Source organism: Dipodomys ordii, unplaced genomic scaffold (assembly GCF_000151885.1).
Source record: "Dipodomys ordii isolate 6190 unplaced genomic scaffold, Dord_2.0 Scaffold2, whole genome shotgun sequence".
Lineage (NCBI taxonomy): Eukaryota > Metazoa > Chordata > Mammalia > Rodentia > Heteromyidae > Dipodomys > Dipodomys ordii.
This window is the reverse complement of record NW_012267218.1, coordinates 9,464,984-9,490,758: the sequence shown is the minus strand read 5'-3', so window position 1 is coordinate 9,490,758 and position 25,775 is coordinate 9,464,984. Positions and strand designations below refer to the sequence as shown.

The 25,775-nt window shown below is 51.7% G+C and overlaps 1 protein-coding gene across 2 annotated transcripts in view; it reads left to right on the top strand.

Moving 5' to 3' along the window:
• Positions 1–25,775, top strand: part of Slc24a4 (solute carrier family 24 (sodium/potassium/calcium exchanger), member 4) — a 119,353-nt gene that overhangs the window by 54,635 nt on the left and 38,943 nt on the right. For both annotated transcript variants that reach the window (XM_013014239.1, XM_013014233.1), the window contains exons 3-7: positions 20,160–20,236; positions 21,202–21,276; positions 24,095–24,179; positions 24,912–25,015; positions 25,522–25,596. In XM_013014239.1, the coding sequence (XP_012869693.1) occupies positions 20,160–20,236; positions 21,202–21,276; positions 24,095–24,179; positions 24,912–25,015; positions 25,522–25,596 (416 nt within the window). The remainder of the gene's footprint in view (positions 1–20,159; positions 20,237–21,201; positions 21,277–24,094; positions 24,180–24,911; positions 25,016–25,521; positions 25,597–25,775) is intronic.

Below are 25,775 nucleotides of genomic sequence, written 5' to 3'. Positions count from 1 at the left end.
CTGGGAACTACCCTGAACACCGGCTTACCTAGATTCTGTCTTGATGCATGCTGCATCACCCTGGAAGGTGACCCCCATGGAGAGAGACCCTTGGGCCCGCTCACCACCCTCTACATCCTCGGCCCCAAGTGCCTAAACTCATATATTGAACATGGCAGTTGGAGTTGATGGTTGTGGCATCCTTGGAGCCCCTGGTGCCCCATGAGCTCTTCCACGGGAGACCTGGCTGCTCTCCCTTTCTTGGCTTTTAGAGCACACATTGTAAGAAGCCACTTTCATCTGCATCTTGTGGAACTTTCCCACAGCTGCCGTGCTCAGGTAGTGTGTGGGTGCAGTGAGCAGCCCCACTGGGCTCCCAGGGTCCTCTGCCAGTCGGGGGTGTGCCCAGCAGAGCATTCAGATGACAGCACCCCCAGCGCCACGCGGGACTGTGGCAGCGTGAGACCACGTGGGGACTCAGCCGACCCCAGCTCTGTGTTCTCAGCCACCTGCTCTGTCCCCCAGCACCCCGGCCATGGAACGCCACCCAGCAGGCTTTCCTTCCCCTTCCTGGCCCCTTGCTGATTGTACTACCCCGTCTTGCAGTGTCTTGGACTCGGAGGTCAGGGGCTAGGTGGTGAGAAGCAGGCTGGGTGATTAATATCTCATTGGAAGCAGAAAGTGGGCTTTTGTTTCTTTGGGGCCCTGGATTTTGCCAGTGTGGATTTATCCAAGGGCACCCGCGAAGCCCGTCAGTTACGTTGCCAGGGGTTGAGTCCCAATTGCTGCATTCTGGGGCTGTTTTGATCAGAACACCTAGGCTTACATATTGGGTTGATGGCTCCCCGTCCCTGAGTTGTGCTCCTTTGTCAGTGTTCATGGCTGTTGGACAGGTTTGCTGACAGCTAGTGTCTCCTTCTAGAATCTTTGAGGGCCTTGGACTAAATGGAAGACAAGCACCCACCTATGTGCATTGCTGCAATCTGGATAGTGATGTTTCCCCTATGTTGAAGCTTGGGAGAGCCTTCGGGCAGTGAGGGGCCGGCTGCCTGAGACACACAGCAGCCTGTGTGTCCCTCTGTCCTGTGCGGACAGGTGGGGGCATCGTGAGGAAACAAGCCCTCAGTGGACCCTGATTTGACTTCTTGATCTTGGCCTTCTCAGAACCGTGCGCAGTCCACGTCTATTGTCTGTAAGGTACCCGGTATAAGGCATTTTGTTACGGCAGCCTGAACAGATGAAGGCCTTCTTGGTGCTGGAGCAGCGAGGCCTCCTTAGGTGACTGGAAGGAGGTAATGAAGGGCAGGGAGGGGAAATGATTGCCTTGTCCATCATGAACGAAACCCAAACTGGCACTGGGCAGCATCTTTTCTAGAAGTTTCTACAGAACAGTGGCTGCCTTGAAGTTGAAGCTTCTGTTAACTGCCTTTCTGGTTACTGGCTGTGTCCTGCAGCATGGAGGGCAGAGGGGTGGGTGCTGCTATCCGGAAGGGGCCCGGCCACATGGCCACAGAGGTAGCCACGGGGTCTGTTTCTGCCAGGACGATGAGCTCTTAATAGAAACAGTGTTGTGATCTCCAACCTTACCTTCTCCTGAATTCTCACGGTTTGTGCTTGTTACCTTCTCTCTTGATAAAAGAGAATGCTGTTTTGGCTTGGGGAAAATGGCTTCCACTTGTGTTTTTTTAAAATATCAAAGAAGGGCTGGGAATGGCTTAGTGGGAAGTGCCTAGCATACATGAAGGCTCAGTACCACATAAACAGAAAAGGCCAGACGTGGCGCTGTGGCTCAAGTGGCAGAGCGCTAGCCTTGAGCACAGAGAGGCTCAGACACAGAGCCCAGGCCCTGAGTTCAAGCCCCAGGACTGGAAAAAAAATAAAGAGAAAAAAATATATATCAAAGAAGATGCAGGTACCTGCCAGCAGTCACAGTAATCCAGAAAGGAAACTGTGGTTGTTGTAGTATGGTTGTTTTTACTTAATCCTACATAAGATTTGATTCAAAACAACCATAAAGGACCAGAGGGTGTTATTTCCACAGAAATTCTGATGCTTTCTTCTAAGAACTTTTAAACTAGGATAAACCCTAAACACCTTCGTAACATACCCACCCTGCAGAATGTCAGCAACGCTGCTAAGCCACGATCAACCATTCCTGGGTAGTCAGTAGGGGAGAATGAGTCACATTCTATCAGCCCAGGTTCTCCTGCATCCAGGCACAGCTCCCAGCCCCCTCCAGCCCAAGCAAGAAAAGATCCCAGGGAAGAGAGAGTGAGACGGTAGGCCCCGGATGCTGGAGCAGAATGTCACTGGTGGTGTCACAGGGAAGGAGGGGGACATAGAATACACAGAGGATGAAGTCGGTGGAAAAGAATCTGCATGGTGGGGAACGGATATAGAGCTTGGAACTCGACCCCGGGTAGATTTGCATCTTGTCCCCCTAATCTTTAGAAGTGGTCGAACGTTTCACAGGACTTTTGCAGCCAGCTACTTCTGCCTGGCCAGGCTGGAGGTCAGGCATCTAGAGTTATGAAGTAGTCTTGGCTGTACTGACTACACCACTGAGCATGTGCAGAAGCTGAGTTCCTCCAACCCCACTACGGGAACCCTACTGTGTTTGCAGGTCGCTGTAGATCAGTGACTCTCAGAGCTGAGGCTGAGGCTTGACTAAGAAGAGCCTTGTGGGACCTCCTAATAGACCACAGCTGATCAAAAAAGAAAATAATAATAATAATAATCCTGATAGTACTTGTGAGCAAATGATGAGCCCAGACCTCGCTCCAAAAGCTTCAATTGCAGAAATAATTAAGGGTTGCTCGCTACCTGAGCAAGCCATTAAGGGTTGCTTTTCTAAGACATTTTATTTGTTAACTAAAATTAGCACGCTTCTAAGGCGGGGGGGGGGGGGCTCTTGTGAAGGGATTCCACTTCCGTTGGCGATATTGCCCAGCTCTGTCTGCCCACTTGCAGGTACAGAGACCTCTCAAAGTGTTTTTGTTTTTTTAATTGCTCTTATTTTTCTTGTAAAAATGAAGATTACATTAGCTTTATTGCTGGTTTCCGGTGGTTGTTTGCATCTCCTCTTGGAGTGAAATTTGCCATAGTTGCATAATTTGGTTTGTCATTGGCTGGAAATGAGACTGAGTCTTGGACATATTTTCATTTGAATAAGCCACACTCCCACCCTGCCCCTACCTCATGTCTATCGCCAGTCCTTCGTCCCCTGGGAGATGGAACCACCAGCGGAGGCGGGGAGACCCTAGGGGCGTGTGTTTCTCCTTCATGGAGACACAACTGAAAAAAAGAAAAGAAGGAATGTGTACTCCCCACCGAAGATGAGGGGGTCAGAATCCACACAAACAAGGAATAGAGACCCATGTAGGGGTGTAACTCTGTGTATCATCCTGCAACAGTTTAAAAATGCAGGTACAGGATTGGAAGGCATCGTAAGCTGCATAGAAATGGCACGGCAAATCCCCTCCCCCCTTGGTATACCTAATGTGTACTCATAAAAATTATGCACTACAGCAGCTCCCCTGTACCAGCTCTCTCCCCAACAGCCTCTGCTCTGCATCTGGGATTGAATAGGTTTTCCACCCAGTGTGCACAATTTAACAGTGTACATTTTCATGTACCTCTTCTTTCCTGTGTCTGACTCATATTCTGAATGTGTGTGTGTGTGTGTGTGTGTGTGTGTGTGTGTGAGTGTGAACTGAGGTTTGAACTCAGGGCCTGGGTGTTGTTGCCCCTTAGTTTTGTTTTTGTTTTTCTCAAGGATGGCACTCTGGCACCTGAGCCACACCTCCCCTGCTGGCTTTTCACTGGTTAGTTGGAGAAAAGAACTTCACAGGTTAGCTTGATGGGCTGGCTTTGAGCCATGATCCCCCACATCTCAGCCTCCTGAGTAGTTAGAGGACTTCAGGTGTGAGCCACCCAGGCTTCTATGGCTTCCCGCAGCAGACATGCCTCAGCATGCCATGCCTCCTTCCTGAGATTTGCTATGGAATCCCATGTCTCGCCTGGACGCTGCTGCCCAGAGACTCTAGTCTGGCCACGCATTGGGTTTCTGCCTTTGAGTGTTTTATTTGAGTCTGGGAAGAAACCGCAAGGTACAAAGTATTTGTGTGTGTATGTGTGTTTTCTGCTTTAGCTCTGGGTTTTGACTGCTTATCCAGTCTTGATATAAAAGAGTGCTGGGCAAAAGGGAGAGAAAGCACCTCCCTTCGCCATGGTAATTCACACATTTGGTTCTCAGCTGCTCTGACGGTGAAGGGTGGTGTGAAATCTATCACAGTGGATAACCCAAGATTTGCATTTGGAACGCAGAGGTGTCTGTTCTCAGACTCCCACAGAACATGAGCCGCCTTCTGCGCCCAGCGCCTGCTGCTCCTGCCTGGCTCCTGGCCGGGCAGGCAGCCTGGGGAGGAGGCCCTGAGTCACCAGGCAGAGCAGCCATCTGTGACCGATTGAACGATCACGGCCTGGAGTTATTTGGGTTTCTGGCTTTGGCTTGAAATGAATCTGTAATAAGCCAGGCGCAGCTCCCTTCGCTCTCAACCCAGTGCTCTGTCCCCTGCTGGGAGAGGAGCAATGGCCAAAACTCCCAGAGGTGGGATGCCCGAAGAGGGAGGGGGGAACTGGTGGAAGTATTCTTTTTTCTTTTTACTTTTTTTTAACATGTGTGTGTGTATGTGTGTGGTGTTGGGGATCAAACCTAGGGCCCTAGGGTGCTAAACCTATGCTCTCTCACTGAGCTATACCCCTAGTTCCCAAGGGACATTGATTGATTGATTGATTGATTGATTGATTGATGGATGGGATCTTGCTGTGTTGTCCGGGCTGGCTTTGAACTCCTGGGCTCCTGTGACCCTCCTGAATCATCAGCTTTGGCAGAATTGCTGGGCAAGTGTTATGTTTTAGAAAGGATGAATTCTATTTCTGAAAGGTTTGTTTGAGGCATTCTAGCGTTTAATAAGGGGAAGTAAAAAGCCACTTAACAGGGGCTGTCCACACTACTTTTCCCACTACTTTTCCCACCCGAAACATAGAAGCGAATGCCGTAGTGCTATTCAGGGCCCCTGGAATGTATGAGGTCTGGCTCCAAATCAGGTGAGCCAGGTGCCCAGCTTGACTCCTCACAGTGTCCTCATGGGGAACAAGCCACGAAACCAAAATGAAGCTCTGTCTGCCAGCCTCTGCGCAGCCATGTCATTCCCTGTCCCAGGCTACGGCTTCCTGGCCCAGGGGGCTGGGTAGCGGGGGCCAGGGCCTCTGTGGGCATCACCTTGGGGCGTGCATAGACCTTGTTTGTGTTGTTGAGATATTCCCGCAGTAGGAATGTTCTCCAGAGACGCAGAACCGGGAGATGGGGTATATCTATTTTTGATCACCTTTTGGGTCACAGAAGCTGGGCAAATTCGACTGACCATCTGCAGGCTGGAGAGCCGGGAAGCCAGCAGCGGCTCCGTCAGGGAGGAGAAGAGTCCTCCAGACCCCTGCAGCAGTTCCGGGTCAGGATGCAGGCTCCAGAGCCTTCCACAGGCCAGAGGAGCAAGTCCCCGAGGCCACAAGTGGAAGAGCCCGAAACAAGAGCAGCAGCAACCAAAAATGATGACGAGGGAAGAGGCTCTCCCTGTCCCGTGGGGCCCAGCACACTTGGAGGCCCCCCCCCCCCCCGCATCGTGGAAGCCATGCACCCGGAAGTATGCTTTACCACTTCCTGGCGACCTCTCACTGCAGCCGAGTTGACACCTGCCACCGGTCGGGCGGCACACACAATGGGTGGGAGTTGGAGCTCTGGGCGGGCTTCTGAGGACCGGCCTGGCACAGCGTCCAGGGGCCAAGAGGAGGCGAGGCTGGCAGCTGAGCTCCGCTGGAGACTGGGCCCCTGAGATCCATGGGGGGGGTAAAGGGGGGGGTGATAGGTTGGGTGGGAAGGAATTAGACAGAACACAAGATGGGCCCAGGGTAGCTCAGCGGAAGAACACTTCACTATGATGAGTTGGATCCTTAGCAAATGGAAGAACAAATCAGGCCTTCAAGGCCCAGAGTCTTTCAGGTTCTAAGCAAAGGACTGTTAGCCTCAGCCCTTTGCTTTGCCTGGGCCCCTCCAGCCTGGGACCCTTCCTAACCCGCCTCCCTGATGCCCTGTTACCAGGGCCGTGGGATGCAGAGAAGGGGGAGATTGGTTGCACACACACATGCAAACATGCACGCGGACACCCGCACACACGCAGCCTGTGTTACATTGTAACGAGGTGCCAGCTTCAAGGCCAGGGAGCTGTGGATACAAATCTCCCACTATGAGATGATGATCCTGCACGCTGCTTCTGGGATGGGGGGTGGGGCAGGGGGGTGGATTCTAGCAAGATTTAGGATCTTAATTAACCATCTTAACAGCTGAGTCCTGTGGAGGCTCGTTAGATGACATTTAAATGCCAGCGTGCTCAGGCAGCATGGGAGAGCCCTGTTATGCTATTCAGGCCTCCAGTGATCTTAGCACGTGCTGTCAGTGGGGTGTAGAATTCTCTAGATCCAGGTTTTCCAGAAAAGAACATGTTGTTCATTTCACGCACACTGAGTTCCACATGTCGCCCCATGAGGTCTAAACCACGGGTCCCCTGGCTCAGGCCGCGTAGCCTCTCCCTCCCCTCTACAGGATGGGTGTGTGTGTGTGTAAAGTTTTCCAATCTGGCCTCAGAGACACAAACAGGGCAGGTGCACAGCTCCCGAGCCCGGGGTTCTGCTTCTTCTATCTGAAAGGAAGTTGAAAAAGAGAGTCGAGTTCTCATGAAATATGGGTAGGAAACAACTTCCTGTACTTTCCATATGTCTGGCGTTACCTCAGGAAGAAAGCAATGAATATTTCATGGCACCCACTTTTAAATTAAACAGTGCCCCATGCTTTGATTTAAAACTGCCTCCTCGCTGGTCAAATGTGGGAGCATCTTCGGTTTCTGCAATCCGGTTGGCGATTTATGTCAGCGATTTATGGAGCTGGAACCTGGCTGGTTTGGCAGTAAGACCAGCGTGAGTTGAGGGTGGTTTTTCCCCCTCCTTTTTATTTTTATCAGATATACAATTAAGACAATCGTGATGGAATTTACTCATTGCAAAGAGATGAGAGTTGAAAATAGCTTGAAGAAAAGCTTTCAAGTAGAGGAATGTGCTGGGCACTGGTGGCTCACACCTGTAATCTTCGCTACTCAGGAGACTGCGATCTAAGCACCGTGGTTCAAAGCCAGCTGAGGAAGCAAAGTCCACCACCTTTAACGTTGACCCTCCCCGGCAAATTCAGCAGGAGCACGTCTCTACGAGACTATAGGCATGGGTTCTGCCCAGCCAAGCTGAAGGAAACCCCAGCACTGCGTCTCCTGCTCCCCTTGTCTTTCCTCCTTTGCTTGCTGACGTGTTTGCTCTAACTTTGCAAATGCAAGTTGGAGCTTCGTTAACTGTGCTCTCGATGGCCACCAACTGGAAAGCACAGATTGTGTTCTGAGTCCAGTGAGCAGCCAGTGTGTACGGCTGTGTAGGTTGGGTGCTGCACACCCCAAGAGGATGCTATGCAGCGTATAGACCTGCCTGGCTCGTCTGTCTGTGAAAAGCCAGCAGATGGGAGCCGGATGTCTTAAAGAAAAGGTTTTCTAATTCCAGGGACTCTTGCGCTCATAGAGCCTACGTGTACAGACAAAGAACTTAAGTACAGGGCAGAGTGACAGTGGCTAAGGCATAGCTGCCTTCCAAGCACAGAGGAATGTACTAGAAGATACCACAGTGTGCCTTAAGAGTCCAGAAGGGCTTTGAAAGGGGCTTTAGAAGTCTATTCTTCCTCAGCAGAGCTACACAATAGCAAAAGGCTGTAACTGCCTGAGTTCAAATCCTGACTGTGCTTCATACTGTGTGGCCTTGCGCAAGTTGCTTTGCCTCTCTGTGGTCTATCCAAGCTTCTGCTATTTGAGCAATCCCCAATTGTATGTGTGTATCCAGCAAGGCAAGAAGTTGTATAGGAAGGGTAGCAATGTCCTTAATCCTGCCCATGCTGACGTGTTTCCTGAGGAGGGGTCCCATGAAGCGGTGTGCGCGCTTGGGCCATAATCGTTGAGCGCGGCCCCATTTTCTGGCTTTGTTTCGGGGGACATTTATCAGCTTGCTCTGATCTCAAGGCTCAAGGGTGAAGCCAGACGGTGTTGGTGTTTGCAAGACAAGTAGGCCTACATCAAAGCAAGGTGGCCAGGGCCAGGCCAGCTGTGTGCCAGTAGTCTTTAAATGAGCCATTGGAGCCGGGACAGAGACAGCCCCTCGCTACTCGGGGTCACTAATCACAGGGTGAGCTTGTCCTTGTCCACGTCTGTGCCGCTGGTGACAGCCATGGAGAGAGTCCCAGCTCTCCCTCTTTCTCAGGCGGGGTCCTCAGACGGGGATTGTAACCTGCACCCAGGCTTCCAGGCTATCCCAAAACCTGCACTTCCTTTGTGGGTGAGTGACAGCAAGCACTCAAGGAGGGCCCCGCCCCTCTGTGACGCAGGGCCCCGCCCCTCTGCCCGTGTTTCCCCATCCGACACAATGGGAGAGCACGGGCTGGCTGGAGGGGAGAAGTAGCAAAGGAGCATTCTCCATCTTTTGATTACTGTGAGGCACGGCCTAAAGGCCAATTCGGAAGAAGGCATCTTTCATCAGCCATTTCTTTTTCCTTCTGCATCTTTCAAAGGCTTTAAAATTCTGCCTCAAACCCCACTGGACACTCCCTGCTTCCTTACTCCTTTTGTGGAAGCTGCGGTCCTGAATTAGGTAAAAAGTTAATGAAGCTAATTTATACTCATATGCAAATGACTGGTAGATTTTTTTTTCCTGGGAACTGTGTTTTATATTTGCTTGTTTGTTTTTGTGCCAGTCTGGGGTTTGAACTCAGGGCCTGGGTGCTGTCCTTGAGTTTTTTTGCTCAAGGCTAGTGCTCTACCACTTGAGCCATAGATCTGTTTCTGGCTTTTTGGTGGTTCATTGGAGAAAAGAATCTCCTGGACTTTGCTGCCCAGGCTGGCTTTGAAACACAGTCCTCAGATCTCATCCTCCTGAGTAGCTAAGATTACAAGCGTGAGCCGCTGACATCCAGCTCTGAGCTGTGTTTAAGGAAAAAAGAAAAAAAAAAAACATTTGAACAAGCTTCATTGTGAGGCTGCCAGGTCCTTCATTCAGTGGCAAACCCACACTTGGCCACTTTACTGTGTGATTTCAGGCAAGTTACTTAACCTCTCTGTGCCCCTCAACATAGCTATTATGAAAAATGTCTGCAGTATTACAGCTGAGTAGACCAGGTCAATGTTGGTAGAAGTCACATTCCCTGCAGAGAAGGGGCAGGTAAATTGAAGACCTGCTCTTAGGAGCTGTTTGTTTTTTTTTGTGTGTGTTTGTTGCTGGTACTGAAGTTTGAACTCAGGATCTGGGTGCTGTCCTTGAGATTTTTTTGTGCTCAAGGCTAGTGCCCTACCACTTGAACCACAGCTCCACTTCCAGCTTGTTGGGATTAATTGGAGATAAGAGTCTCACCCTCTCAAGGACTTTCCTGCCCTGGCCACCATTAGATCTCAGCCTCCTGAGTAGCAAGGATTACAGACTTAGTGCTGTTTGTGTTTTTAACAGGGTTAACTCTGAACATCCTAGCTCAGCTGCAGATCTAGCACGGAGCAGCGGGGTGAACATACACAGCACCAATACACAGAGCGCACCCGTTCCTCGGAGTGGGGTGCATTTTCATTTTATTTCATCCTATTTCTTGGCCAGGTGTGTTTCTCGTGTGAATGGAGACAGAAATGATTTACAGTAAGTGGAAGTACTGAACTGTCCCAGGATGTGTGTGTGTGTGTGTGTGTGTTTCTCATCACAAGGGGGATGAGTCATGATAGAAGAATAAAAAGGAGGTGGCTGAATTGCCCAGGGATTAGGATCTATTATTGTACTTGTTGTGGATAAACAGAGCCTTCTGGGTTTGTTTGTGTGAGGAAGCAACCTGACCTGCTACTTCTTTGTCAACTCCATTCTTCTAGAAGAGCAGGCAGGACCCATGCTGGAAACTTCCCCAGAACTCTCAGATGGTCCAGAGGAGAGGCCCATAGCGGAGAAGCCCCTGGCAGGGCCAGGTCTGCTGCTTACAGGGGGGATGGCCACCGGAAGTGACATCACTCTTGTGAGCCTCAGTTTCTTTGTTTGCAGAGTGAAGGTGATGGATCTTCTTTGCAGCTGACTCCCTCCTCCCTCCCTGCCCTCCTCCCGTCTCCTCTTGCCCCCCTCCCCCCCAGCCTCTCCCCCCTTCCTCCTTCTATTTAGTCTTTGCTTTCTGTCTTTGCTTTTTAGTTATTTTTCCGATAGGGTCTTATACTTTTGCACGAGCCATCCTGGGCCTCCTTCGGCCTCCTGTGTCACATGGCTAGGATGAGATGACAGGCGTGCACGAATGCTTGCCTTCTGTTGGTTGAGAGGTGTCTCATGAACTTTTCGCCTAGGCTGGCCTGGAACTGTAAACTCCCAATCTCTGTCTCCCAAGTAGTTAGGATTATAGACAGGAGCCATTGCACCCCGCCCTAGAGATACAACATTTTATAAAGGTACCTTTTTAATGTGAAAGCTCCCAGCTCTAGGAGTGTCAGAGCAGCCCATACGGGGAGCCCTCGTGGGGTTCGGGGCTCTTCCTCGTCCTTCAGTGGGTGCACAAGGTAGCCACTAAAACCAGGCTCCCTCCCATCCCACGTCACTCCAGCAGCTTTTGCTCTGCATGGTGTTTCTAAACCAAGGGCTCAGCTAACTCCAGCCCAGGCAGATCCACTCACCATCTGTTTGTAAGGGGACCCAAAAGGTGAAAGTGGTTTCCATGCCTTTAAATAGTTGGGGGAAGGGAGGAAATAAGAATGTTTTGTGCATTGAGCATAGTGACACACATCTGTAATCCCAGCTAAGTAAGAGAAGGTGAGGATCAGGGCATTGTGGCTCAGGGCCAAGTGGGACAAGATGCCATCCTCTGGAGATCTTTCTCATTACAGTCACCTCTTCTCCCTGGCAGAACACTGGTACCACGTGCTCTGTGCTTGTCAAAAGGAAAGGAAGCATCGGAGCCAGGAGCACCTTTCGCTCCCGGGCCTGGCATACGGGTTGTACAGGCAAAGCCGTTCATTAAAGTAGCAGGACAGGGACCTGCCACTGTGCGCAGTGCATGGATAGATCATCTCTGCAGACAGGAGCTGTTGAAAGACAGGGATTGACATTGACTTTGTGAGACTTGCTGGAAGCGAGGGGCACAGGAAAGGAGAGTGTCCCAGGATCCCTCGCATGCCCCTGTAACGAGGTATCTCAGTCACGAGAAACAGAGAGACCACATTTTGAGAGGTCCAATCAGGAGTCTTTATTGGAAAGCCAGTGACTGCAGGTGAACTCTCATCGTGAAGACCTGCAGCCCCTCAAATACACTTAACATTGTCAGAAAACTGAACCGGGAAAGCAGGAGAGGAAAGAAAGAACAGAAAAACAATACCGACAAACCAGATTAACTCCGCTGTGGTGACTGGAGGAGAGCCAGGACACACGGGAACAGCAAGGGCATAGTGGTCCCTGAACTGGTCTGTACCTACACAGGGTCAGGTCAAGGGATAGGTCACGGGAGCTTGAGAGTTCATGACCCAAGACTGGCAGGTTCAGTGACCTCTTGTCCAAGTCCCCGCCCCTGCCCCTAGGAATTCAGGCACGCCCATCACCTGCCTGCACCATGAAGACAAGATGGCGCCAGTTAAACCCAGTTTCTTATCATCCTCCATGTGGCCAACATGGTGCCAGTTAGATCCAGTCTCCCCAAGTCACCCCTAGAAGCTCAGTTTGGGCAGAGTTTTCTGAGAAGGTATGTGTGGCCTTGATGGTATCTACATATCTGTGGTAGCTCCATAAACCGAATGGGCAAGGGAGAGAAGGAGGGCCTTCATCATGCGGGGGTGGAGTGAGTCAGGTGTCAGGGTAGAGGTTTCCTCCGTTACACGTTTGCTCTCACCCAGTTGTACAAGCTCTCCACAGGCCTCCAAGCCACAGGGCCACCCGATCACGAACTGGAACTGTGAGCCAAACCTGTCCTCTTCATAAGTCGATTCCCTCAGGTGTTCCATTATAGTGTCAGAAGGCTGAAATGGTGGCACATCTTACGTAGTATTTCATCTCCTCCTCATCACCAGCCTGGGAACTATTATCAATGCCTGTTTATGATGGGTGACTAGGGCTCAGAAAAGTGAAGTCATTGGTCATGCTCACACAGACTGACATTGAGGCCATCCAACCCTCATTCGCACTTGACTGTCCATCATGCGGTGTAGTGGGTGGGATCTTGGCTCCCAATTCATGACTTCATCTGCAGCGAGCACATCTTGTCTCAGGCCAGCTGGATGCCCTCTGCAGAGAGGCGCAGACTGTATCCACGGCCCTTTGTGAACACAGAAAACCTGCCCACACGGTGCAAGATTCTTGCTAATTATGGAAATAAGCACACAGCACACCAATGAACACAAAGGCAGGGGATGTTTTCATTTTTACAGAGTTTGCTACAGCACGGGAATTGGCCACCATCACCTGACTGCACAGATACTCATAGTCAGGGGAGGGGAGAGGAAGCTTTTAGTGGATAAAGGGGACTCGGGTAGGCACTGATGGGAGGTTGCTGGCCTGGGGAAGACAGGAAGCAGAGCATTTTGTGACATTGGCTTGGGGAGTGTTTGTTTCCCAGCACTGCCGAAGCAAAGCCACAAGCAAGGTGGCTTAAAACAACAAGCATGTATTTCCCCCCAGTTCAGGAGTCTTAAGGTCTGAAGCGGAGGTCTTGGGAATGGACAGATTCAGTTCTCCCGCAGGCTCTGAGGAGTCTCTCCTCTGCCTCTCTCTTAGCTGCTGGTTTGGCTTGTGTCTTTATCACTTAACTTCTTCCTCTGGCCTCCATGGCCTGTTCTATGTGTCTTTGTGTCCTGTCTTCTTATAAAAAACACCTAAATCTAGTATAATGTCATTTCAGTTTAGTTACTGAAATGACAATTTAGTGATTTTAGTTGAGTTACTGAAATGCGGTTTAGTCATCTGCAAAGCCCAGGTGGTCTGTTACATTATCAACGGAACTGTGTCTCCAGCAGAGTTCATTCTTGAAGCCCTTATGCCCTCTGTGAGGCAGGCGGCACTGGAGCTGACCTGCAGGGAGGCAGTTAGGGTTCAATGTGGTCATCGGGATGGGGCCCTCATCAAAGACCACTGCTGCCCCTGCAGGAGGAGGAAGACACAGCAGGCGTGCGCGCACAGAGAGAGGCTGCAATGGCGGTGGCCTGCCAAGCGAGGAAGGCCAGCCTCTCCAGAGTCCAACCCTGACATGCTTTGGCCTTCCAGCATCTGAAACTGCAAGAAAGAAACAACCCAAAAATCCATGTCTACAGTTTACAATGTCCAGCCTGTATTGATTTGCTATATAAAGTTAATATCCTTTATTTCCAAATGAGGTCACACTGTAAAGTGTCCCGAGTAACAAACGAGCAGTCACCTGCAGCTCGCTGCCGGAGCCTGCTTCCACTTTCTCTGCTTGGGCTGTTAGTCAGCTTTCCGGCACTAGACCAAAATACCTGCAGCCTTCAGCTTGTCAAGAAGAAAGGCTAGTTGTAGAGTTTGGGACCAACAGAGAATGCAGCACATCATGGCCAGGTGTGCAAAACTACTCCCCTTGTGGCCAGAAAGTGAAAGGTGGCTGGGGACAGGGGCGGGGGGGGGGGAGGTGCTGAAGGCTCACCAACCCCTTTCAGAGCATGTCCCCAACAGTCAAAGGACCCCCAATCCACATCATCTCTTAGACCTCTTCTGCACTGCCACCTCAGGAACACGCCTCTAACACGTGCACCTCAAGATCCAAGCACTAGCAGTTGGCTTGAGTCGGGAGTGGAAGCCAGAGGGCGCTGCGCCTGGTGGACAGAGCCCTGCCATTCTGGGCCAGCCAGTGGTGGTAGAGGTCTGATTTCCTGTGCTGGCTGTTGCTGAGCCTGGGGGTCAGAGTTCTTCTGTCCTGCCTGAGCTTAGCATGGTTCATAGGTGGTCCTGGCATCCTGTGGCTGAGTAGCTGTGATACGGAGTGAAGTGGCTGTCCTTGTAGGATATTAGCCTTCTCTCCTTTGAGATGGAGTATAGGGTTCTCAGTGGGGTGAGGGGAAGGGTGTTAAACAGCATCAGGCTGGGAATGGTGACGTCTGGGATGTCCCTGTCAGGCTGATGAGCCTGTTCTCTCTCCTGGTGGAGAACAACAGTTGGGGGAGGGGAGGAGTTTCATCCAGCTGTAAAATTCCATGACTACAGCTCCTGTGAAAAACAGTTCTATTGCAGCGGTTTCCAGTCCTCCTCCTCCTCCTCTTCCTCCTCCTCCTCCTCCTCCTCTTCTTCTTCTTCTTTTCAGTGCATAATCTCTGTAACTGAGAGAAAGCTGGGAGTTAGACTCCTTTTTGTGCCCGTTAAACCAATGATTTAATTATATTTACTCTTATTTGGGACAGGAGGGTAATGGAATGAAACCATGACATGCCAACTGTTGCTCATGAAAGGCATAAGATTCTTAGCAAAGTTATTTTAAACCAAAGAATTCAAGGAAAATCTGATTTTTTCTTTCCTTTTGGTTCCTGGCGCTTGGGTGGTTTCTAAAACACATACCTTATGTAAGTCGCAATGATCGAAATCCGATGCTATTTAAATGACTCCCCAGCCTGCAGTCTCCTTTTTGGAATGAAAGGCAGGGCTTAGAATGCAAGGTTATTTTTAACCTTGCATAGAAAGTAGAATGACATGTTTATGGGCAATTTCTCCTTAAAGAAAATAATAATAATTCACTTTGCAGTTCACATTCCCTAAAGCGAATGGACTAATTGAAAGGTTTAGGGGAGATCAGTGTCCACAGAAAGCACAGCACTGTCAACAGCTGTCAGTTGGTGGATCCTCTGTGGGCAGCAGCTGGAAAGCTGCTTGGGAAGAGCTGGTACCAAGGACACAGCATCAGGCTGGCTGAGCCCCCAGGCCTTCTGGGTAGAGCACCTGTCAGTCACTCTCAAGTCTGCATCCAAAGAAGGTAGCAAGCCAAATGCTCATCCACTCGCCAGGTGTTTCCTGAACACGGGCTTAGCGCCAGGCTACGCTGAGACTTGGCAGCTCAGGCCTCGCCAGTGTGGCTGGAGCAGAGAGCACTATGGGCTGAGAAAGGCCAGAAAAGTGACAGGATCAGATCTTGGGGTTGAGGGTGGGGGGTGGGGTCTCAGAGGCTTGGGCAAGGAAGACCTGCTGCCTGCTGGGTAGAAGTAGAAAGGAGCAGACTGCATGGACTTGGGGCAGGGGCAGATTCAGAGGTCAGTGGAGTAGCCAGGATGCTGCTAGGAGTGGTAGTGGTGGGTAGGTGGGTGGATCCCAGAACAGCTTCGGAAGTGAAATGCCAGGCCCCCACGGAGGCTAGGGAGGCAGGTGTATCAATCAGTGTTCAGTGGGTGACAAAGAAGCCATTCTAGGTTTTTCATATGAAAGGAACTTAATCCAGGGAACTAGGTGTTTATGAAATTGCAGGAAAGGGTTTAAGGGGAGGAACTATGGGAAGTGCTTGTGTCATAAGGACTTGGCCTTTGTCTCTGGAATCGGTACTTTTATAAAAGAGGCTTCAACTGGGTACTGATGCTCACAACTCTTATCCTAGCTACTCTGGAGGCTGAGATCTGAGGATCACAGTTTGAAGACAGTCTGGACAGTAAAGTTTGTGAGACTCTTATCTCCAATTTACCACCAGAAAACAGGAAATGGAGTTGTGGATCAAAGTGATAGAGCACTAACCTTGGGGGAAAAAAAGCTCAAGGACAGTGCCCAAGCCCTGAGTTCAAGACCCATGACCAACAACAACAACAACAAAAAGAGGCTCCAGTGATCTGCATGGTCCCCATCACCATGTGTAGATACAGAGGGAAGGTATCTTCTATGACCAGAGTAAGGCCTTCATCTTTGACCTCTCCACAGAATTGAAAGAGATAAGTTTCTATTGTTTACAAGTTATCCAGGTGAGCCTATTATAGCAGCCCAAATGGGGCTAATAGAAATGAAATAACCAGAAACATCCAGTGCTCAAATCAAGAAGAGCGGCCTCCCAGTGCACCTCTGTAGCCTTGGTGGTCAGTGGAAATGACAGCAAGAATACTCAGCCTCCTTCCTACAGTCACCATGGTTAATGATACTTGCTTAATAATGAGAACTATAGCTGCAAGAGAGTCAAGGCACATCAGAAAAGTATGTAGGGCTGGGATGTGGGACCATGCAGTGTCCAGCCTTGACACCTGGATCTGGTGTCCCAGCAGAAAGATTCATGGAAGAAATGGAAATGGATGCTGAGTGCCTGCTGGACTGTTTAGAGTGCCAGATGGACTGTTCAAGGTCACTGCCATAATTTCCTTCCTGTACACTAGGTAGACAATGGGCCACTCACTGAGGAGGGCCAGCAAATGGTGTCCAGTTGGATATTGGACATGTTAGGTCTGGATCTCAGGAAAAGATTGTAATTTGGGAGATGTCTGCAGAGATCAGTAAGTCAAAGCCAGGGACAGGAAGTAGAGGGAAAAGAGGCCTAGAGACAAAGTCTCATGAATACCGGCATCCTCGGGTTCCAGAGGATGGGGACTCACTGTTGCAGAAAGGGGTTTTAAAAAGCCAAGCAAGAACATTTCTAGAAGGTAGGAATATGACCTGGCTAACTCTCTAAGCATTTTGTTAAGGGAAGATACTGAGCTCAAAAGGCCCTTCTGGCTAGAATTGATAGAATTGCACATCCCTTTCAGGGCCACAGCTCTTAAAGCTTCTAGGAAAATGCAGCCTGCTTCTTTGGTGCATATTCTTCATCTGCCCCAAGTCAGTAACCACAGCTTGGTCTATTCCTCACCAGCATGGCAGCCCTCTTACTGCCTCTGGATCATTTGTTTCCCTGTCCACCCACACCAGGCCGGAATACCATGAATGGATTTTACTGTATGTAAGAAGGGTGGATGGGTGAATGGAGGGACAGGCAGATAGACAAATGGATGACTGGTTGAGGGAGGTAGATGGCAACATGCATGGGTGGGTGAATGGATAATACATCTATGAGACCCTTGTCTACAGCCTGGTGCATAGTAAATACTCAAGAAACGCATACTGATTCCTTCATTTTCAGGAATCCTGAGAGGCGAATCAACCTGCAAGACCCAGCCCACAGGCTCTTGGAGGGAGGCTGGGGCTTCACAGGAACTCATTTAGCCATTCGCAGAGGGTCTGGAATTACTGGTTGAATAAGTTCATGCGTTTGGGGCCTCAAAGGAACAACACTGATTCAAAGCCGTACTCTGTGCATCTTTATGAAGTATGCCTTGGGGACCCAAGCAATTTATAAGATGCTGGGGGAAATGCTTTTTGGCCCCAGGATCCTAGAATCTGCCTCCCCTCCAATGCACAAAAACCAACTGGCTGGAGACCTCCCCTCCTCTGTGCCCCTGGGCCCTGCCTGCAGCCCAGGTCTATGGAATGGATATGTCCAGGGCATGTCCACTAGTGATGGAGAGACACCTCTGAGCACTGAGGTTTGAAGGCAAGGGTCTGAAAGGGGGTGGAGAATGGCACCCTTCCCTCCTGTCCCCTCTCCCTGCCTCTCCATTCCTGGGCTGTGGAGGATGCTCGGATCATCCCTGCTTCCCTGAGCTCTGCTCACCTGCAAATAAATCTCTTCTCCCTATACCCACCACCCCCGGATTTCTGCAGCTTAAAGGCTTAAGCATGACCTCAAATGCCGTGTGTGCCTTGCTGATCACCGACCCCCCTCCCCCAATCTCACCATCCGTGGCAGGGATTTGAGCAGTGAGAGCAGGCTCAGGACTCTCAGGCAAGCACCATGACCTTGAACTTGGCCCAGGCCTCTCAGACAGGCAAGCATCATGACCTTGAATGTGGCTTAGGACTCCTGACTCCAGCAAGCCACGGGAGGAGAAAGAGGCTTCCTCGGAGACCTGAGTTGACACTGCTCCTATGTGCAGGCTCCCAGGAGGCTTGTGCTGTCTGTCTTCCTTCCTTCCCTCATCAGGTTGGTACTGTTTGCTCCCTCGCTTTCTCACATCAAGGCTGGACATGCTCTGGAGCATGGGACAGAGGTACCTGTAGGTTTACAATCCCATCCTGACACCTAAGTCCATCTTCTCCTTAACTCAGTTTCAGGAGGGTGGAGAGTCCACACCAGTTCCAGACACCAAGCAACCTCTGCCGGCCACAGCTCTCGCTACCCATGCCACGGCAGGCCACACACAGTGGTGTGACGGCCTTGTCCCCCTTGTACAAGGCAGGGGACTGGGCCAGACAAGCGCCTGGTGGGAGAGCTGGACTGTAGGATGGCTGCAATGGGGTTTTCATGTCCAGCTCTCGTTCATATGGCTGGGTAACCTGAGCTGGTCTCCTCCCTCTCTGAGCTAGCCTCTGTAGCCTTCCAGCAGGCGTTGAGGTACAGAGCAGGGTGGGGATGATGGAGAAGTCTGTTTCACCAAGGACAGAGCCTCCCTGCAGGAGGCCAGATGGAGAAAGGCAGCAGAAAGGCAGCCTGACTTGAGTCTAATTCTCAGTCACCAGCTCTCAAAACACTAGTTTCAGAGAACCAGCGAGGGTCTGGAATTCTCATGGCAGAAATGGGTATTGATCTGCACTGAAAACATCCCAGATGGCTTCGTTTCTTCCGTAGACATGATCCTGGCCGCAGGAATGTCGACTCTCTTAATAATTTTCCTTCTCTGAGCAGAGAGACCTTGAGGCAGATTCCTGCCCTTGGACTGACCGTCAGCAGAGATTCTATTACAGAAGTTTGATTACCAAGAGGGTGGCAGAGAGGGAGGGAACAAGGGAAGAGAAGAAGGGAGGGCGTCTTAATTCTCCTCCATCACTTCTTGTCTCAAGGTGGGATCCTTTTCTAGGTGCTTCAGGAGCTGCTGTTTTCTGCTCCTTGTTGAGAGAATTTGATGTTAAAACTCCATGGAAAGACCTTTGTGTTGAGAGCCTTAGAGGAGGAAATTCTGGGTGGGGCATTGGCACCCTGGTCCCTGAGGGTGGGGGTGGGTAAGGTAATAGATTAGGATAAAGTAATAAGGTGATTCCACAGTTCACCTATTCCCTCATTGATTCTGTTGGTTGGTGAGGTCTGTTGAGGACCATCTGCTGACAGTGGCCTAGACACAGGGTGGGATGCTGGACTGAGCAGTATGGATCTGATCTTTGCCTTCCAGAAGCTTCCAGTCTAGCAAAAAATATGTATCCATTGGTCATCTCAAATGGCAGGGACAGTGCGAAGGAGCTGCTCCTCCCTTTCCTGGAGCATCCTGAGAGGCTGTTGCTGAGAGCTGGCATGGCACTTGAACCCTGCACATTTGGATCCAGTTTTTTTTTCTCCAGTCCTGGCGCTTGAACTCAGGACCGGGGCACTGTCCCTGAGCCTCTGTGTGCTCAAGGCAAGTGCTCTATCACTTGAGCCACAGAGCTGCTTCCATTTTTTGAGTGGTTAATTGGAGATAAGCATCTCACAGGGCCTTTTCTGCCCAGGATGAGTTTGAATCCTGACCCTCAGATCTCAGCCTCCTGAATAGCTAGGATTACAGGGGTGAGCCACTAGCGCCGGCCCATATTTTTTGAGTATTCATGTCTCCTGTGCCAAGTATATATACTTAGGAATGAAACTGCTGGGCCAGATGGTAACTCTGGTGTATTCTCTGAAGACTGCCAAACTGTCCCTTTTCACTTTCCCACAAGCCACGTACAAGGGTCCAGCATCTCCGTATCTTTGCTAATACTTATTACTATCCATCTTTTGGAGTGTGGCCATCATAGTGGCTGTGAAATATATCTATCATACTAGGGTTGGTTGGTTGGGTTCAAAACACAAGGCACAACTAAAACCCCATCAGTTCTAAGAGGCTGGGATACCTGTGCATAACCCAGTATCCAGCACTCTCCTAAGAGCATTGATCTGCCTTGGACCCCAAAACAGCTGGCCTTTTCTCCTGCTGGCTAGTCCAATGTCATTGGGCAGTGGGCTCCTGGGTAGATTCTCAGGGCTCAGAAAGGCAATTGGGGCCACAGATCTCTAACTTCCGTTATCTCCTCTTGTCTTGCAGCAATTCATGAGTTTCCCACAGACCTGTTCTCCAATAAGGAGCGACAACACGGAGCTGTCCTGCTGCATATTCTCGGGGTGAGGTCGCCAGGGTGGCACAGCCGCGGCCTGGCTGAGGTCCCAGCAAGGCCATGCAACAGATCCAGGAGGAGAACAGACACAGGGCCCTTTGGCCCACCAAGAAACAACATCTGAAGTCTGCTAGGCGACCGGGCTCACATCATACAGCTAGTGGCCCCGGAGCCCATGCAAGGACACAATGTTTTTTTTTTGGTCCAGTTGTGGGGCCTGAACTCTGGGCCTGGGCGCTGTCCCTCAGCTCTTCAGCTCAAGGCGAGCGCTCTACCACTTGAGCCATAGCACCACTCCCGGCTTTTTTCTTTTTGCTTATGTGGTGCTGAGGAATCAAACCCAGGGCCTCAGGCATGCAAGGCAAGCGCTCTACCACTGAGCCACCTTCCCAGCCCCAGGACACAATTCTTAATGTCTATTTATCTTCTTTTATAGACTAAGGGATGACACACCTGCTTGCATATTGGAACTAGAGGTCAAGGGCAGGGCAGGGCAAGTGCCTGCCCCATGATTCCTGAGACTCCTCCAGCTCTGGCCCTGCCTGTCATCCCTTCACCCCTCCTCCAGTGCTGGGGGTAGGGATTAAAGGCCTACCCACTCACCCAGTCAGAGTGGGTCCTAAAGCCACCAGTGATCTCCTTAGCATACAGGAGACTTCAAAGATCCCACGGGCTTTTGGAGCCTTCTTGTGCCCTAGGGGGCACAAGAGGGAATGTATATTTTTTTTTACCATGTAGAAGAGGAGGAAGTCTGAGCCCAAGTGGCCTGGGGTCTCATCCCCGCTGCTTCTCAACACATTATTTCCCCTCTCTGAGCCTCAGTTTCCCCATCAGTCAGTGGGGAGATGGCGGGTGCTGGGTTTTCCTACTTGCCTGTCCCCAGCCTCAGCCTAGATATCTGATTTGGGGTCCAGTGGACCCTGGGGAGGCCCTGGGGGCCCTCGCTGACCCTGTCTCGTTCCCCCCCCCCAGGCTTTGTACATGTTCTACGCCCTGGCCATCGTGTGTGATGACTTCTTTGTCCCATCCCTAGAGAAGATCTGTGAGGTATGTGTGAGGGACGGGGACTCTGGTGCCGCCTGGGATGACGGAGAACACGTGGCACACGAGTGGCCAGGACAGGAAGGCCACAGTGAGATGCAGACATGGAGGACACGGTCCCACCAAGCCCCAGGCGTCACCTCCAAAGCCACCAAACACCGTGACAGATGGTGCTCCCTCCCAGAACTTGGCACAAGTGGTGCCAAGTCATTGCTCAAATGGTCCAGCTCCCCGGCAGCCCATGGGCGTGTGTACCAGAGCTGGCTTAGCACATGGGCAGGTGCAGTGAGGCTGGCGGTGCAGGTGTGCACCTGTGGAGGAGGAGGAGAGGTCCCAGGGGCAGATCTGCATCCCCTAAAGTGCTCACAGGGGATCCTGAGCTCTGGGTGTGGGAAGCCCCTCCCTCTAGTTAACCCATCGAGATTTTTTTTTTAACTTTCCTTTCTTCTTTTTCCCAGTACACAAATCCCCCCAGTCTACCTCTTGGCCCGGGAAGGAAAGGGCTTTTGCTTACAGCACATACCCCGTGTGACCCAAAGTCCTTGCCGCCCTTCACCCTGTGAGGCCGCCCAGCTGTGTGAGGCCATGTTGTCATGGGTCGCTGGAGGCAGGGGCACCCCTATAATTTTACCCACTTCCAAAACACCGTCGGGGGGTGGCGGTGGTTAGTGTCGTGTACAGTGGGGAGTCACACCCAAAGAGTGACCTGACTTCTCCTTTTCCCCTTCCACCCTTCAGGCCCCTCAGATAAAGACACCAGGCTATTAGGGCTCCACCTTGCAACCCCACGAAATGGGAGTTAGGGGAACAGTGGCTACTGTAAGTGGTCTTTGGCTATTTCTGCAACCCGGTGGTGACCCCTACCCCCCTCCAAGAAATAGCGGGTCCTTGTAGTGTTGGTCGTAGTGACAAGATATCTTACATAAATACATACATGCATGCGTGCATGTATTGTGTGTGTGTGTGTGTGCATGCGCGCAAGCATGAGTGCCAATACTGGGGCTTGAACTCAAGGCCTCCCACTGTTGTTTGGGTTTTTTTGTTCCAAGCTGGTGCTCTATCAATTGAGCCACTGCTCCAGCTTTTTGCTGGTTATTTGGAAATAAGAGTCTCACGGATTTGTCTGCCCATTATGGCCTCAAACCTTAATCTCCTATCTCAGCCTCCTGAGAAACTAGGATTGCAGGCATGAGCCACCAGTGCCTGGCTTTAGGAGCAAAACTTAATTTTATCTGATGGTGTCAGAGGTTGTAGTCTGTGTCGGCTGGCTGGCTCCATCACTTTGGAGCCCTTGGTGAGGCAGAGTGTCATGGCGGGAGGATGTGGCCCTTCATGACAGTGGCCAGGAAACGGTGACGGAGAGAGCCAGGAAGGGGTAGAGGACTAGATGTGGCCCCCACGGACATGCCCCCAGTGACCTTCCTCCAACTGCCTCGCCTCCCAAAGTGTCTATCTCCTCCCACTAATGCTGTCACGTTTATGAACCCACCGGTGGGTGAATCCGCTGGTTAGATCATAATGCTCATGATCACCACTCGGTGACAATCCTCCACCAGCTGGCGGCCCCTGGGGAGACATTTGGGGGCACATTTCCCATCCAAACCACCATAAATAGTGATTATGCACCCCAGACCCTGACAGGGCTGAGAGCTTGTGGCAGCTGTGGCTTTGGGGCTGGCCCCTGTCCTTTGCGGTAAGAGGAGCCCATGGGATGTGACTGACTGACTGACAGCATCCGGTGGCCATGCCAGCTCCCCCCAGAGCCACCCAGATCCCTTAGGATGGAGAGGTGAGCAAGGGTGATGGCCGTGGCACTAGAGGTTAAGACCCATGTAAGGAGCTTAGTGAGAGCCATCAGAGGACAAGGGGCAGGGAGTGATCGGGGAGGTGATCGGGAGCTTCACTGGGAGCGGCCAGGTGAGCAGGTGGTCAGGAGTATTGCCGCTGGAGAGAAGTCTGGGTAGGTTTCATGGAGGAGGTGGGTACTGGGTCTTCAGAAGTAGGAAGGAAAGCCAAGGTTGAGAAGAGGCAGGATCGGAGGCAGTGCAGTCTGGGTTCTGCTCAAAGAGATGAGTGAGGCTTGGTGGGCAGGCCAGGTAGCTGAGCTCCTGCCTTGGGGATCAGCGTGATGTCCCTCGGCCTGGTCAAACCCAGGCCTCTGATATTGTGAGGCGCCTTTCTATAGCTAGCCAGCCCATAGGGAGAGGGAGCTAGCAAGCCCAGGCTTCCAGGGTGCAGCCCTACATTCTAGATGAGAGGATGGGCCTCCCTGCCACAACTTGGCCTCCCCGGGTCCACAGGGCCTGGCATGAGTTCTCAGCCTCCTTCTTGGACATGAACCTCTTTGCCAGGCCTTCCATGGAGAAGGCATTGTTCGGAGCAGGACCCAGGTGGGTGCCGGGCGTTAGCCCCTACATCCTGATATCCTGGAGATGATCACTAGGTTGGTGGACCCTTGCTGGGCAGTGCTGCCTAGCTCAGCATGTTTTAGGCTGTAGGAACCCCACCTAACAAAGGCCAGGGGACTGTCAGCACCCTCTACCTTCTGTGGTCCAAAGAGGGCCTGGCTGGCCCAGTGTGGGTGCAGGGTGCCCAAAAGACTTCATCAGGGCGTGTTCCGGAACAGAATGGTAGATAGTGGGGAGGGAGAAGGGGTTGTGGGCCGTGTGCTGGGGTGGGGGAGGATAGGCTGCAGGGTAGAGGAATTAGACTCAGCTGTAGCATGGCTCCTCTGAGCTCCCTGGCAGCCAGAGCCCAGGTACCGTGTCCAGTGCAAATGCACAGCTGTGTCACCCCTGAGCGCCTGTGGTCCCCTCTGTTTCAGAAACTCCATCTGAGTGAAGATGTGGCTGGAGCCACCTTCATGGCTGCAGGAAGCTCCACGCCAGAGCTGTTTGCCTCTGTGATCGGTAAGCAATGGCCAGCTGCTGGGATGAGAGAGAGGAGAGAGAGAGCGAGAGAGCGGGCTGGGTGCCAGCATGGGGGAGGGGGCGGGTATTGTTAGCTCAGAGCCTCCATTTTCACATCTGTAAATCCAGAGGTGCAGGGGCCATGTCTTAGGATGTGGGGTGCTAATGGGCTTCTTTCAGTAGTGATAAAAATGTTCGAAATTGAGACTGGTTTGGATGGCACAATTCTGTGTGTATACAAACTCACTGAATCCTAGTCTTTAAAGGTGTGAATAACACCTCAATAAAGTTATTCCAAAAACTGGGAGCTGCCAGGCACTGGTGGCTCACGCCTGCAATCCTAGCTACTCAGGAGGCTGAGATCTGAGGATTGAGGTTCAAATCCAGCCCAAGGCGGCTAAGTCTATGAGACTCTTATCTCCAATTAACCACTAAAAACCAGAAGTGGAGCTATGGCTCAAGTGGTAGAGTGCTAGCCTTGAGCAAAAAAAAAGCCAAACAGCAGCATGAGGTCGTGAGTTCAGCCCCAGTACCAGTACAAATATTAAAAATAATAATACTTAAGAATTAAAAAGAAGAGCATTGGGGAGCTGTCCCAGGGCCCTCCACTGTCTGGTGTGAATGTCAAGGGTGTTGTCTTTGCTGCTGAGCGCGTGGGGGTGGTGGGAGGGGCAGGCCTGAGGGGCAGGCCTGGCCTGGCAGCCAGGGCCCACAGTGGAATCTTCTTTCAAGGCGTGTTCATCACACACGGGGATGTGGGCGTCGGGACCATCGTGGGCTCTGCCGTGTTCAACATCCTGTGCATCATCGGAGTGTGTGGACTGTTCGCTGGCCAGGTCAGTGGCTGTAGGGCAGAGGACGAGCTTCTCTGGAGAGGGCTGGAGTAGAAGTGGGCGCTCCTGCGTCTGAGCCCCATAGGCCTGTTGTTGCCGGCCCAGTACTCTCTGGGGCTTGGCTTTGTTGCCCCCCACAGGCTGAAGCTGGCTTGTAGCTTGGTACCTCCAGACTTCCAGAGGATACTAGACTTTGCAGCCTCATGGGCACAGCCCTGCCTTATTTGAGGAGACAGAGGTGGGCAGCCAATCATACTTGAAGGGGCCACAGGGTACCCCTGTCTCCACTTTGACAGCCGGTTCTGGTGTGAACTGTGCCCAGCCACTACCTTGGGCGAGGGCTGGTTTTACCACCTCCTCGAAGATTACGGGGTTCTATTTTCTTCCCCAAGTGTAACAAAGGTCCAGGGGCAGCCAGGGAGGAGCCCCAGGGCCCCATGCACCTGGGGGGGTGGCTGGGAGGAGCTGGGAGTCCAGGCTGTAGCCACTGACAGTCTGTGCTGGGGCAGGTGGTGCGTCTGACGTGGTGGGCCGTGTGCAGAGACTCGGTGTACTACACGCTCTCAGTCGTCGTGCTCATTGCGGTGAGTTGGCACTTCCACCGAGGCTCAGGGGGCCAGAGCCTGGGAGCGCACACACCCCTGCTTGTCTGCCCCTGACAATGTGGCCAGCACCTACAGCCCCCAATATGGAGGTGCTGACCCCTCCCTGCAATCTGATTGACCATCACCCCCTCCCCACAACACACCCTTCCTACTGCACT